General features: G+C 42.5%; 1 protein-coding gene across 1 annotated transcript in view; it reads right to left on the bottom strand.

Annotated features, from left to right (window-relative positions):
* The window catches only part of LOC129855716 (myosin phosphatase Rho-interacting protein-like), a 57,575-nt gene that overhangs the window by 27,289 nt on the left and 14,442 nt on the right, over nucleotides 1–15,844 (bottom strand). The window contains exon 2 of the mRNA XM_055923670.1: nucleotides 1,596–1,760. Coding sequence (XP_055779645.1) covers nucleotides 1,596–1,760 — 165 coding nt within the window. The remainder of the gene's footprint in view (nucleotides 1–1,595; nucleotides 1,761–15,844) is intronic.

Genomic DNA, 15,844 nt, shown 5'->3' with positions numbered 1-15,844 from the left:
ACAAAGGCCAGGAGCAGTGGGCTAGTGGTAAAATAAATTGTTGATCTCAGGTTGCAGTGAAAAAAGTTATGCTCCCTATACTTTCAATTCATTTTTCTGTAAAAGGTGGATAAACGCTCACGTAAAGTGAAGGTGAGTAAATTACATTTAGGCTACCCTCCACTACACAAAAAAAAATCATAATAATTTACAACTACACAATCTTTCAATGGTATGATCATACCACTGAATGACACCACCGTTGCATGTTTTCAGGTAGTTTACAGAACTATAGTTTAATAGTGGATCCCAATCAATGGTAGGGAAGGGATGCGAGGCCTCATTTTACCATCGTATTGAGAAAAACAAACACCATAGGGACAGTGAGTGAGAGAATGCCAATGAATGCTCTGACTGTTGCGAGAGGGACACCTTGTGGTAAGGTGTTAACATGGCCACTGGGAGAAAGGATGGTAACAGAAAAATAGTTTTGAGATTACATTCATTTAGACACACTTTGACATTCAAATAAAAAACATTTTATTAATAATATGGAACACTAAAATACAGGAAACAAGTGTATTAAAATACATTTAAAAAATCAGAGCCATGCATTTTTACATGACCAGTATTTAGATTTGAGTGTGTTCTTACATAGGGAATTTGGTTTTTCTACAGTGTGCCCTAATTAAACAGTTCACATCACTGTCTGGCTGTGGTGAAGTGGTCTAGGAGGGGAGAAACACATTGTGCATTGAGCCCTGTAAGAGCTTTTTATTAGCTAGCACACCTGTGCAATATTTTGGTCTGTGTAATAATAAATACATACATAAATAGTAACCTCACCACATCACTGCTCTAAAAATCTCCCAATGGTACACTCTACAGATCACAGGCAAGCCATGCAATGTAGTAGCCTTAGTACCAGTTCCACCTTTTACACCGCCAAAACATCAGCTATGGTGGTGTCAGCTAACCCGGTTAACACTTGATCTGATTGATTTCTTTTATAGAAATAGGTCATGCCTTTCGTGCCCTGTCGTCCATGTCATGTGCCAAAGACGAAGATTGGCAATGACAAGGAGTGGCAAGGAGTTGAATGTCGCTCTAAGACTAGCACACGATTGGCAAACACCACACACACACACACACACACTGTAGAATGAGCAAAAAAAACTGAGATCAGATCTTCTTCTAGTCCATGGGCTCAAACATCTTCATTCTCTCCTGGACAGATAGACCCTCTTTCAGACTTTGACAAAGATGACACAGATGGATAAAAAGCGAAGAAATAAGGCACAAGATCAGTGTTTTGTATCAAATTGGGATTGGGTGAGAGTTACCTTACCCCTATATGCAAATGACCTCTCACCTTTGACCTGACCCCTCGGATTTGCCTAGTGAGTGTCGAACTCTCCTTCTTCAGGAAATCAGGGTTGCTTGTCAACTTCACTATGTCTTCAGTGTATGCACAGAGAGAAGACCTAAGTAACTATACATGCCAGTATGACAGTATTACATGCCAGTAAGTGTCTATGTAGGTGTGCACATGTGAGTGTGAAGAGGTTGCACTGTGTGGGGTGGGGATGTTTGTGTGTGCACGTCTTACTGTATACCTGAGCAGCATTGGGGCCGTCGCCGCTCCTGCCCTCATCCCTGGAAAACACTGTTGCAGTCTGGAGCTCCTCTCGCAGTTTGGGAATGTCACATTGGACCTTGGACCGGCTGAAGCGCAGCTCAGCATACAGGGCTTTGAGCTTGTCTGTAGAGTATGCCGTATCCTGCATATACACATAGGGAATATTGAAGTTTTGCCAGATTCCCTTTAACTTCTTATGGCTGCATCCCGCTAACAGGATCGATATGACAACAGCCAGTGAAAGTGCAGGGCGCAAAATTCAAACAACAGAAATCTCATAATTAAAATTCCTCAAACATACATGTGTTTTATATAATTTTAAAGGTAATCTTGTTGTTAATCCCACCAAAGTGTCCAATTTCAAATATGGTTTTCAGCGAAAGCACTACAAACGATTATGTTTGGTCACCACCAAACCACAATAAGCACAGCCATTTTTCCAGCGAAATATAGCAGTCACAAAAAGCAGAAATAGAGATAAAATGAATCACTAACCTTTGATCTTCATCAGATGACACTCATAGGACTTCATGTTACACAATACATGCATGTTTTGTTTGATAAAGTTCATATTTACATAAAAAAATCTGAGTTTACATTGGCGCGTTACATTCACTAGTTCCAAAAACATCAAGTGATTTTGCATAGCCACATCGTTTCAACAGAAATACTCATCATAAATGTAGATGATAATACAAGTTATACACATGGAATTATAGATATACCTCTCCTTAATGCAACCGCTGTGTCAGATTTCAAAATAACTTTACGGAAAAAGCAAATCATGCAATAATCTGAGACGGCGCTCAGAACAATAGCCAAATTAGCCGCCATGTTGGAGTCAACAGAAACCAGAAAATACATGATAAATGTTTCCTTACCCTTGATGAACTTCATCAGAATGCAGTCCTAGGAATCCCAGGTCCACAATAAATGCTTGATTTGTTCGATAATGTCCGTTATTTATGTCCAATTAGCTACTTTGGTTAGCGCGTTTGGTAAACAATTCCAAAGTCTCAATTAGCCCACTATAACGTGACGAAATGTCCAAAAGTTCCATAACAGTCAGTAGAAACATGTCAAACGATGTACTGAATCAATCTTTAGAATGTTGTTAACATACATCTTGAATAACGTTCCAACCGGAGAATTACATTGACTTCAGTTGAGAGATGGAACTGAGCTGCCTATCACGTGAGTGCGCGTGGTCAAAGCATGGTCAGCTCGTGGCAGTTGTGACTAATTCCTGTCTCCTTCGGCCCCCCTTCACATTAGAGTCATCAGACAAAATTCTATTGACTGTTGACATCTAGTGGAAGCCGTAGGAAGTGAAAACTCATCAATATCTCGCTGTAATTTCAATGAGAGCTTGGTTGAAAATCTGCCACCTCAGAAAAAATCCAAACAGGAAGTGGAACTTCTCAGGTTTTTGCCTGCCATATGAGTTCTGTTATACTCACAGACCTAATTCAAACAGTTTTAGAAACTTCAGAGTGTTTTCTATCCAATAATAATAATAATATGCAAATATTAGCAACTATGACTGAGGAGCAGGCCGTTTAGTCTGGGCACCTTTCATCCAAGCTACTCAATACTGCTCCTGCAGCCATAAGAAGTTAACGGTCATTTGACAAAAAATCTGGTGAAATGGAGCGGATGGTTTCAGAACCCCTGTGGAACGGGGAACCAATAATTTATTATAGACTACTTGAAACTAGAGATGTGCACTGTTATTTGAATATTCAAATAGTGTGAGTATTAATTTATGCGCAAAATAAAATTATAGGCCTATTTTAACACTGAAAAGTATTTTTTTTAATTACATAAAAATATCCCAAAAATATCCATCCAAATTATTAATTTAATAAAAAATTGTCTTTTCAATGTAGTTGAACAAGCAAACAACAGGGGAGTTGGGAAGAAAGGCTAAATGTGGCCTCAAATTAGCCTATCTAGCTATAGCTGGCTAGCTAGGCTAATCCAGTCAAGACAGGTACTGTTATAGTGCATTCAGAAAGTATTCAGATCCCTTTACTTTTTCCACATTTTGTTACGTTACAGACTTATTCTAAAGTTGATAAAGTTTTTTTTCCCTCATCAATCTATACACAATACCCCATAATGACTAAGCAAAACAGGTTTTTAGACATTTTTGCATATTTATTCAAATTCTCAGTACTTTGTTGAAGCACCTTTGGCAGCGATGACAGCCTCAAGTCTTCTGGGGTATCACGCTACAAGCTTGGCACACCCGTATTTGTGGAGTTTCTCCCATTCTTCTCTGCAGATCCTCTCAAGCTCTGTCAGGTTGGATGGGGAGCATCGCTTCACAGCTATTTTCAGGTCTCTCCAGATATGTTTCAAGTCTGGGCTCTGGCTGGACCACTCAAGGACATTCAGAGACTTGTCCTGAAGCCACTCCTGCATTGTCTTGGCTGTGTGCTTAGGGTGGTTGTACTGTTGGAAGGTGAACCTTCGCCCTAGTCTGAGGTCCTGAGTGCTCTGAAGCAGGTTTACATCAAGGATCTCTCTGTACTTTGCTACGTTCATCTTTCCCTCAATGCTGACTAGCCTAAAGGTAAGGGGTCTGAATACTTTCTGAATGCGCTGTATATGGAATGATAAATAACATTGTGGCTGCTACAAGTTAGGTAGTCTTGGGTGTAGCCAAGTAGTGTCTCGCTCTCTGCTTCCGTCTGCTAGCTCCCATCTCACCTGCACAGCTGCAGCAATATAGTGCCAGCCTCTCCCTCACACAGCAGTGCTCAGGTTAAAGATGTATGCACTACATGTAGTATTTTTGTGGCCAGTAAATCTATTGTTGTCAAATTGACTGGGGCTAAGCGATTTGTCGTTAGCGTGTGGCTTAGGCCCAGTCAATTTAAGATTGTGGTGGGTCGAACCGAAAAATATGAAGTTGTTGAGGGAGGAGCTTATTTTTTGAATACAACAGTAAAACAATCTTATAATGACTATAAAAGTTGTTGACACTTTCAATTCTTGCACATTTTATCATTTAAAGCATATTTCAACACTATCTGCTCAGGCACATTTGCCAAACTGCTAAAGTTTGAATCAATCAGAACTCGTGTACATACCCACCGTGTTGAAGTTTGCCAATTACAATGTAAACACAGTTTCTTGTGAAAACGTGAGTGGCTGTCTGATGTAGGAGTGAACGACTCCAGGATTTTGAACGACTCCTGGCCTGCTGAGCCCTGGGAGCACCTGCAGTTGGATATCTGTAGTGAGATCCATGGGGTTCCCCACCACCAACGGTTCTTGGTGGTGTCCTGCAGTCTACGCTCAAAATAGCCAGTGGTCATTGCGGTGGGCTCCGTCCCCTCACAGGTTATCATTGACTTCTTAGAGTCCCTCTTCTCCCGCTGTGATTTAGCAAAGACCATCACCACACACAAAGGGCCCCATCTCATACGAACTGTCCTCCTATCTGGAAAGCAAAGGCATCCGTCACGTTCGAATGGCGTACAACAACCTCCAGACCAGAGGGGTGGAGCGCTTCAATCAGTCTTTAAAGAATGGACTCAGAGCAGACCTAGCCGAGGAGTGTACGTTCAACAAGGCCTTCCTCCTCACGCTGCTACACTACAGAGCATCGCAGCATTCCACAACAGAGGTCTCACCAGCATCCGTCATGCTGGGCCGCAAGCTAGAGCTGCCCCTCGACAGGCACCGCTCCACTCATCCTTCAGACTGGGTTAGAGTTAACAGGCCCCACCGCAACAACAAAATGGCGTCAGCAGCCAACTTGATCCAGTCACCTTCTGCCTCACTGATGCCTCCCCGTGGCATGCTAGCCGCTTGCGGAAGGTGCTAGAACCCTCAGGTGCAAGACCACACACAACTCACCTCCAAGCCATGCCCCCACAATGGCTGAATGCACCTGTGGCTCAGCCTGCCACCACCGAAGCAGGAACTGCTCCTCAGTCACAACCACACGAGTCCCCACCTTGGCCTGCTCAAGGAACTGTGCCTCAGCACGACCACACAAATCCCCACCTCGGCCTGCTTGTACACGTTCTCGCCCATACCACCGACAAGACTTTGCAACTACATTTCATGTTTGAAATCTTGAGAGGGGGAGGGAAATGTTATGTCTGCACACTGCATTTACAGTGCTGCATTGAGTTACACTAGTACACAGTTCGATAGTGCTGTTATTGTTGGGTTACGCCTTATGTATTGGAATATGCCATTGATTGCGTTGAGCTGAAACTGTCGCTTGAGTTTGAGCTAAAGAGCAAAATGGTTGATTAGCAATCGCTGTCACAGAGTATAATTCTAAACACAACAGAGTGCACTTGAAATATGCATCACCAACAGGGCTGTAGTAAAGCAGGCTAAGAACTTAAAAGTTCCTTGGTGTCCACATCAACAACAAACTATCATGGTCCAAACACACCAAGACAGTCATGAAGAGGGCACAACAAAGCCTATTCTCCCTCAAGTGACTGAAAAGCATTGGTCCTCAGATCCTCAAAAAGTTCTACAGCTGCACCATCGAGAGCATCCTGACTGGTTGCATCACTGCCTGCTATGGCAAATGCTCGGCCTCCGACCGCAAGGCACTACAGAGGGTAGTGCGTACGGCCCAGTACATCACTGGAGCCAAGCTTCCTGCCATCCAGGACCTCTACATCAGGCAGTGTCAGAGGATGGGCTTAAAAATTGTCAGAGACTCCAGCCACCCTAGTCCTAGCCACCCTACTCTGCAACTGTACGGCAAGCGGTACCGGAGTGCCAAGTCTAGGTCCTGGGTGTATTGATACACCATCCAAAGTGTAATTAATATCTTCACCATGCTCAAAGGGATATTCAATGTCTGCTTTTTTTATACCCATCTTCCAATACATGCCCTTCTTTGTGAGGCATTGGAAAACCTCCCTGGTCTTTGTGGTGGAATCTGTGTTTGAAATCCCCTGCTCGACTGAGGGACCTTACAGACAATTGTATGTGTGGCGTACAGTGATGAGGTAGTCATTTAAAAATCATGTTAAACAGTATTATTGCACAAATAGTGAGTCAATGCAACTTATTATGTGACTTGTTAAGCACATTTTTACTCCTGAACTTATTCAGACTTGATATAACAATTGGGTTGAATACTTATTGACTCAACACTTTTCCACTTTGACATTATGGGGCATTGTGTGTAGGCCAGTGACACAAAATCTCAATGTAATTAATTTTAAATTCAGACTGTAACACAACAAAATGTGGAACAAGTCAAGGGGTGGGAATACTTTCTGAAAGCACTCTATATGACATTACAAATGTTAAAATGATACAACACTGTAAATGATAGAAAACCCTCACTCTGGTTGGTTTCAAATACTAGCGTTAGGTAGAATTACTCTTCAGAAAACCTTCTATTCTATTTTATCTGCAGATGCATATAACCTTGCCCTAAGACATATCTGTAGACGTCTTAGGGAAAACTGTAACCATATTAGAAAAACAACTATTGGCTTAGCTAGCTAGACATACGAGAAATACATAAATTATATACATTAATCATAATACCGGTGGTTTCAGATACTACAGCTAACGTTAACTTACTATTCTGAAATTATTATCCTGTCTGACCTGCAGATGCATGACAGTAGGCCTAGTTACTTGATGTTGTGGCTATAACTGCACATAGGCTTTATGTGATTTCATGCATGTCCAATGAATCAGAACGACAGCTGGCTAGCTAGCTAGCTAGCTACATGTATATCAGATATTATCGAGCAAAACAGCCAATCAAAAAATGTGCATTGAAATTTACCAAGGTCTCGCTTCACCATATCTCTGCAGCAGCTTGCTCTCACATCATCTTGACACAACACAGTCATATTTACATGTTACAGGTCCCAGTTTTGTGACTGGTGCAGCAGATAATAGTTCCTGTAACACAGGAAAAATGATAAAACAGGAGAACGTGGCTTCTCTTTCAAAGGTTCTCTCAATTATGAGAATACACAGGTGCAGGATCACATATAGCACCAGTGCAAAGCAAACACGTTTCACTGCCCCCTACTGGCCAACAGTAGTATAAACGCATTGCAATAGCGAGACCTTGGAGTACTGACATTTTAGTAAAAGCATTCTTCCCCAATACAAAGAACAATATAGAAACACAAATGTGACCATACCTTTTGTGTGCATCACACACTACCTGACACAAATAAAATTGACTCCTTTTTCGTCAATCAACAGATGTAGTGTATGTATACGACATGTAAGGTGCAAGTGAATAGGGTGGAGGAATGCAGTAAAGTGTTTCCCATACTGGTAAGTAAGGTGCGCACTGTATGTTACACCGAGTGTGTTAACCTGTTGAGGATGGGGGCGCTGTTGAGACTATTTATGCTAATTGGGTAATTTTTGAAACGGCTTCCCACAAAATCCTTGATCGTACAATATGCATATTATTATTATTATTGGATAGAAAACAGTCTATAGTTTCTATAGGAGTTGAAATTTTGTCTCTAAGTGGAACAGAGCCCATTCTACAGCAATTTCCCTGACATGGAGTCAGATTTCAGAAATGTTGGCCACTGTTCTGAAGTCAGTTAAAAGGGCACTGTTATTGCTATGACTATACGGACACTTCTTACGTCTTCCCCTGGATGCCTTTACGTGATGACGATTCCAATGGGGTCGATTGCGCGTTCACAGGCCCTATAAATTAAAAAACCCTGTAGCTAGCAAGTCTTTTCTTGGTGCGTAACGCGCGTGGAGGACACCGACCCGCTCCTGTTCCAAGCGTTAGTTTAGCCTGTTATATTTCTCCGGTCATCTTTTCACTCGTTATAGGAGTTAAAAACATCATAAGGTAGTTAATTTAAAGCGTTTTATAGCAATTTATATCCGTTTAGTGCGATTTTGGGACATTTATTTTTGAAACGATGTGAATAGCTGGGCACGCTTTTCAGTTCATCCCGAACGCAGTTGGCATTTCCACATGGCAAGAGGACAGCTTTCCACCAAAAGACGATTACTCCCAAGAAAGGATCCTTTGCCCAAGATACTGATGGAAGAACAGCTCAAAGTAGGACATTTTTATTATGATAAATCGTGTTTCTGTCGAAACATTTTAGTGGCTTAGGACGCCATGTTTTTTGACGTAGCTTCGCTTGGCGCAAACTGTATTGAAAAGTAAGGATAAATTAAAAAATGTAATTCCGCAATTGTATTAAGAATTAAATTGTCTATCAATCCCTGTCCACCCTATATTTTTTAGTCACGTTTATGAGTATTTATGTATAAGAGTAGATCACTGTCTAAGTGGCGCAAGGACATTTTCTGACCAGCTGAGCTACATTTCACATTGTCTAACCATGATTTTGGTGGCTAAATATAAACGTTTTCGATCAAACTCTATATGGATTGTGTAATATGATGTTACAGGAGTGTCATCTGAAGAATTCTGAGAAGGTTAGTGAAAAAATTTATATATTTTTGGCTATGTTGACGTTATCGCTCACTTTGGCTAGAATCAATGCTGGGCTGCTATGTGCTATGTGCTATGCTAATATAACGATTTATTGTGTTTTCGCTGTAAGACACTTAGAAAATCTGAAATATTGTCTGTATTCACAGGATCTGTGTCTTTCGATTCGTGTATGCTGTGTATTTTTACGAAATGTTTGATGATTAGTAAGTAGGTAAACACGTTGCTCTAAGTAGTTTTTCTATTCCATTTGTGACGGTGGGTGCAATTGTAACCTATGCCATCTACCTGAAATATACACTTTTTTTTAACAAAACCTATCCCATACCATAAATATGTTATCAGACTGTCATCTGATGAGTTTTTTTGTTGGTTAGGGGCTATAAATATCTTAGTTTAGCCGAATTGGTGATGGCTACTGGTGTTGGTGGACAAATAAAAGATGGTGGATTATGCTAATGTGTTTTTAGGTAATAGATGTACATCTTTACATATTGTGTCTTCCCTGTAAAACATTTTAAAAATCGGACATGTTGACTGGATTCACAAGATCTGTGTCTTTCATTAGCTGTATTGGACTTTAATGTGTGAAAGTTAAATATTTTAAAAAAATATTTTTTTTGAATTTCGCGGCACTGGTTTTTCAGTGGGGGGGGGGGCGGGGGTGTGCCGCTAGCAGCACGCTGATCCTAGACAGGTTAACTGTAGGGTGTGATTGCATTGAAGGTTGACCGAGTGTCTCATATGTGAACATTAGCTTTGGCCTTCTATCTCTAGTGTACCGCGTACTCTCAGTGTGCGCATCAACTACAGGGGGGGTCCTGGGTCTCTCTTCCTGCTCATGTTTGTGATGCACCTCGTGCTCATTCTCAGGCTCTGGTTCATATCGATCAGGTAAGTGTTCATTCTCAGGCTGTCTTTGTTCTTCCATTACAGGTACTGGAACTGTATCAGATAGGTACTCATTTGCAGGTTGTCTTTCCTCTTCCCTTACAGGTACTCAGACTGTATCTCTTTGTATCATGGGAGGTCTTGCAGGTACCTGGATTGGAGATCTTTGTTCTGGCCTAGTCACAGGTCTCCTTAACCATAAGTCTCCTGTTTATTCATCATCCGAGTCAGATGTGTCCCCGTTGTGAGTGTGTTCTTCCACATCACTGACTCTTGATTGTCTGTTTCTCTGCATAGATCGCTTCTCCGGTGCTGGTTTTGTTGGACGTAGTGGTGGAGGTTCAACCAGTAAGTTGAACCTCCACCACAAATTTTGGTGCAGTGTTCTGGTTTTACCCCTGTCTCCAACCTCGGGATGAACTATATATACCGGATTGTCTGCAAACTGTTCCTTCGCTTTGTAGATCACTTTCTCCCAATATGATCTTAGCTTCCTGGGCCCTCCCTGCTCACTGAGGTTCCTAACCAAAACTCGGTCTCCAGGTTGCAGAAGTACCCCTTTCATCTTCTGGTCATAGTAGGATTTGCCTCTAGCACTTGAGTGCTTGCTGTTCTCGTTTACGATCTGATATGCTTCAGTTATTCTTCCCACCCAATCTTCTGCATATCTCTTGTGTGTGACTGTGTCTCTCTCCCAGCAAGCCAAACAACAAGTTTACTGGAAGGCGTGGATGATGACCGTAGAGCAGATAGTAGGGTGAGTAACTAGTGGACTCATGTCGGGTGCAGTTGTATGCGTGTACAATTTGCGGAAGATGGTCCTTCCATCTCTCCTTCTCTTTGTCTGCCAACGTTCACAACATCTGTAGCAAGGTGCGATTAAATCTCTCAGCTGGGTTACCTTGGGGATGGTATGGTGATGTTCAGGAATGGCCAACCTCCGACTGCTGCTGGAGTGTTTGAAACAGCTCATTCTCAAACTTCCGACCCTGATGCAGTTTCAAGGGGTATCCCAATCAGGGTAAGAAGTCATTAAAGATACGCTCTGCTGCAGTCAGTCCAGACCTGTTCTTTGTCAGGTAAGCATGAACAAATCTTGTAAAATGATCAACCACCACCAAGATGTACTCATAACCTCCTCGGCTGGTCTTCAGATGTAAGTAATCAAAACATGAGGGGTGAGCTAGATGTGATGCTATCCATAGGTGCTCGCTTCATGCATGGCGGGTTTCTTCTGTTTTATGCACAGACACTTCCTTGTGACATAGTTCTCCATTTCCTTCTTCATATATGGCCAGTAGAACCTCTCTCTCGCAAGGTGGAGTACTAATTTGGTACCAACGTGTCCCATGTCATCATGGAGATGTTTAAGGGCTACCGGTCTGTACTTTACAGAAAAGATGAGCTGTAGTCTTTCATTAGTCCGTCTATATAGGAGCCCATTGTCCAGGTGCAGTTTGCTCCACTCGTCTTCCTTGTGACCCCATTCACCGCTTTTCTCATTTCATCAGTAACTACTGAAGCAGTCTCCTTAAGTTCTACATTCTCTCCAAGGCTGGGTCTTCACGCTGTGCTTTCAACAGCTCATCATGACCTATCATTGGCAGAAGTGCACTGGGCTGTTGACTGGAGTCTACGGAGGAGATGTGGAGTGCAGCGATCCAGGCCACATCCTTCCTCTGGGCCGCTTGGCTCCCTTCCCAAGTTGCACGCACAATGGAGTGTAACAGCTCCTCAGTGCATTATGTCACATATTGATTGATGTCCATGGGGATACGAGACAATGTATCCGCATCTATATTTATCTTTCCAGGCCTGTACTTAACCTGTTTGGGCTGCAGGGGCAGTATTGAGTAGCCAGATAAAAGGTGCCCATTTCAAACGGCCTCGTACTCAATTCTTGCTCGTACAATATGCATATTATTATTACTATTGGATAGAAAACACTCTCTAGTTTCTAAAACCGTTTGAATTATATCTGTGAGTAAAACAGAACTAATTTGGCACAAACTTCCTGACCAGGAAGTGGAAAGTCTGAAATCGAGGCTCTGTTCTACTTCCTGCCTATAAATGGGCATGATACGTATTAGTATACATGCACTTCATAGACCTTCCCCTGGATGTCAAGAGGCGGTGAGAGAAGAAATTGAGTGTTTATCTTGGTCTGAAGTGAAATACAAGCTCTTTGTATGACGTGTCACCCATTTCCTGTTTTCTGGAGAGCGCGAGGAGGCACCTGGATTTGCCTTCTGTTTAGCTGCCGTTATGGACGACTAATATCTCCGGCTTTGATTTTATTTGATACATGTGACCATATCATCGTAAAGTATGTTTTTTTTAATATAGTTTAATCAGATTATTGAAATTTTTTCGGGAGTTTTGCCGTGTTCCGTTCTCTGAGTTTGTTGACGATGGAGAGATTCGTGCCACTTGGCTAGTGTGCTTGCTAAATCGAGAGGGAAAGAGGCCGTTCTAAATCCAAACAACGATTGTTCCCGACAAAGGACCCCTTGTCCAACTGTAACAGTATAACTTTAAACCGTCCCCTCGCCCCGACACGGGCGCGAACCAGGGACCCTCTGCACACATCGACAACAGTCACCCACGAAGCAGCGTTACCCATCGCTCCACAAAAGCCACGGCCCTTGCAAAGCAAGGGGCAACACTACTTAAGTCTCAGAGCAAGTGACGTAACTGATTGAAATGCTACTAGCGCGTACCCGCTAACTAGCTAGCCATTTCACATCCGTTACACTCACCCCCCTTTCAACCTCTTCCTTTTCCGCAGCAACCAGTGATCCGGGTCAACAGCATCAATGTAACAGTATAACTTTAAACCGTCCCCTCGCCCCGACACGGGCGCGAACCAGGGACCCTCTGCACACATCGACAACAGTCACCCACGAAGCAGCTTTACCCATCGCTCCACAAAAGCCACGGCCCTTGCAAAGCAAGGGGCAACACTACTTAAGTCTCAGAGCAAGTGACGTAACTGATTGAAATGCTACTAGCGCGTACCCGCTAACTAGCTAGCCATTTCACATCCGTTACACAACATTACAATGAAAGATCAGCAAAAGTAAGAAACATTTTATGATGCTATTTCATATATCTGTCGTACATGTGAACTAGTCGTCGGCGCCCAGCTTTTGGGTACTCTAGCTATACCGAAGCTGGATGTCGTAATGAAGTTATTTTTAGAATTCTAACACGGCGATTTCATTAAGAACTAATGGATCTATCATTTCCTATACAACATGTATTTTTTAGTTATGTTTATGAATAGCTATTTGGTCAGAATATGTGTGTCAGAAAAAGTGTCCGAAAAATATCCGGACGTTGTGGGAAATAGTAGCTACGTTAGCACAATGTATAACCACTGATTTCAGCTCTAAATATACACTTATGTTTTGTTCGAAAATGTGCATGTATAACCTGATGTTATAGGACTGTCATCTGATGAAGAATATCAAGGTTAGTCAAAAATTATATATCTTTTACTGGTTTGTTACGATCGCTAACTTTTGCTGCTGGGAAATGGCTTGTGTTTCTGGCTATTGTGGTAAGCTAATATAACGCTATATTGTGTTTTCGCTGTAAAACAGTTAATAAATTGGAAATATTGGCTGGAATCACAAGATGCCTGTCTTTCATTTGCTGTACACTATGTATTTTTCAGAAATGTTTTATGATGAGTAATTAGGTATTTGACGTTGGTGTCTGTAATTATTCTGGCTGCTTTCGGTGCAATTTCTGATTGTAGCTGCAATGTAAACTATGATTTATACCCGAAATGTGCACATTTTTCGAACAAAACAGATTTATTGAATAACATGTTATAAGACTGTCATCTGATGAAGTTGTTTGTTGGTTAGGCTTTGTGCATGCTACCTGTGCTGTGAAAAATGTCTGTCCTTTTTTGTATTTGGTGGTGAGCTAACATAAATATACGTGCTGTTTTCGCTGTAAAACATTTTAAAAATCGGACATGTTGGCTGGATTCACAAGATGTGTACCTTTCATTTGCTGTATTGGACTTGTTAATGTGTGAAAGTGAAATATTTAAAAAATATATATTTTGAATTTCGCGCCCTGCACTTGAGCTGGCTGTTGTCATATTGTGGGAGGCCTCGGGCTTGCAGCCAGAAGAAGTTAATGTTGAACCGGAAATCTGACAGTTCTCCAACCCAGTGGTGGCCGACAGCATTAAGCTTTGCGGTGCTCATGACGTAGGTTAGGGGGTTGTTATCTGTATAAATGGTGAAGTGGGGGTGTAAAAATAGGTAGTCCCTAAACTTTTCACACACTGCTCATTTTAGAGCAAGCTTTCCGCTCTGCAAATTGTAGTTCCTCTCAGCTGGTGTCAATGTTCTTGATCCATACCCAATGACTCTCAACTTCCCATCCTGCTGCTGATAAAGGACAGCTCCAAGGCCCTTCTCTGAAGCATCAGTTTGCAGTACGAGTGGTAAGTCAAAGTTAGGGTATGCTAATACAGGTGGGTTCACAAGCATGTCAACGAGTCGTTCAAGTGTGCTCTGGTGTTCGCCTGTCCAATCCACAGTGGTCCTGGAGGACAGCTGGGGGCCTTTGGTCTTTTCTCTGCGCGTATGGACTTTGGCATTCAGGATTGCACTTGGAGCAGCTCATAGTGGTTTGGCTATTCGACAAAAGTCCTGGACGTATGATCTGTAGTAGCTGAGGTAACCAAGGATCCTCCTGACGCTACCCACTGTCTGTGATGTCTTGGTTTTCAGGGACAGCACAGCTTTCAGGTCCTTAGGGTCAATCCTCACCACTTCGGCCCACACGAGGCGCCCCATGTACCAGGTCTCCAGGCAGAAGAGTTCGCACTTCTCTGGATGGAGTTTCACTCCATGATGTTGGAGAGCCTTGTTGACTTTACGGATTCCGTCCACAAGCTAGTCAAAGGACATTGTCCAGGTATGGAATACAGCATTCGTCCCTGAGGGAGCTCAGCATCTCCTTCATGTGAGACCTTGGAGGACTGACATTTCAGTAAAAGCATTCTTCCCCAATACAAAGAAACAACACATAAGCACAAATGGGACCATACATTTTGTGTGAGTCACATACACATACGATCTTGCTTCCATTCAGCCACAAGAGCATTAGCGAGGTCGGGCACTGATGTTGGGTGCTTAGGCCAGGCTCGCAGTCTGCATTTAAATACATCCCAAAGGTGTTCTATGGAGTTGAGTTCAGGGCTTCGTGCAGGCATGTCAAGTTCTTCCACACATATCTCGACAAACCATTTATGTATGGACCTCGCTTTGTGCACGGGGGCATTGTCATGCTGAAACAGGAAAGGGCCTTCCTCAAACTGTTGCCACAAAGTTGGAAGCACGGAATCGTCTACAATGTAATTGTTTGCTGTGTAATACTAATTCGCTAGCTAGCTAAATAACTGATTTTAGCTGTCTGGCAGCTAACATGTTCCTGATGTGTTCAACAACTTTAGCTAAATAGTATTATCTTGGCAAAGGAGAAATGCGCACTAATAGGGATGTAAACAAATATGTACACAACATTTTAGAGAAATAAACTTTTTGTGTGTATGGAAAATTTCTGGGATCTTTTATTTCAGCTCATGAAACATTCTTGTTAGATCCCCCTCAAATGCCAGTTGGATTAGATGAGTAGTTGTGGACGCCCCAAAAGTCAATCCATGTGAAAGTGCAGTAAGCATGGCATACTGGAGAGAGGCCCAGAGAATTGTTGCAGGACATCAAGTGGGGTCCATTTGTCCTCATTTGATCTGGACCGGGCAATTTCAGTGGGCAAAAAACTGTCAAACACTAATCTGAGATTTGACTCAACCTTCACCTCTTGAGCCCGTTGGGGAGTTGCAGCGA

This window comes from Salvelinus fontinalis, chromosome 5, assembly GCF_029448725.1.
Source record: "Salvelinus fontinalis isolate EN_2023a chromosome 5, ASM2944872v1, whole genome shotgun sequence".
Classification (NCBI taxonomy): domain Eukaryota; kingdom Metazoa; phylum Chordata; class Actinopteri; order Salmoniformes; family Salmonidae; genus Salvelinus; species Salvelinus fontinalis.
The sequence above is the reverse complement of the archived record's forward strand: the minus strand, read 5'-3'. Positions and strand labels throughout refer to the sequence as shown.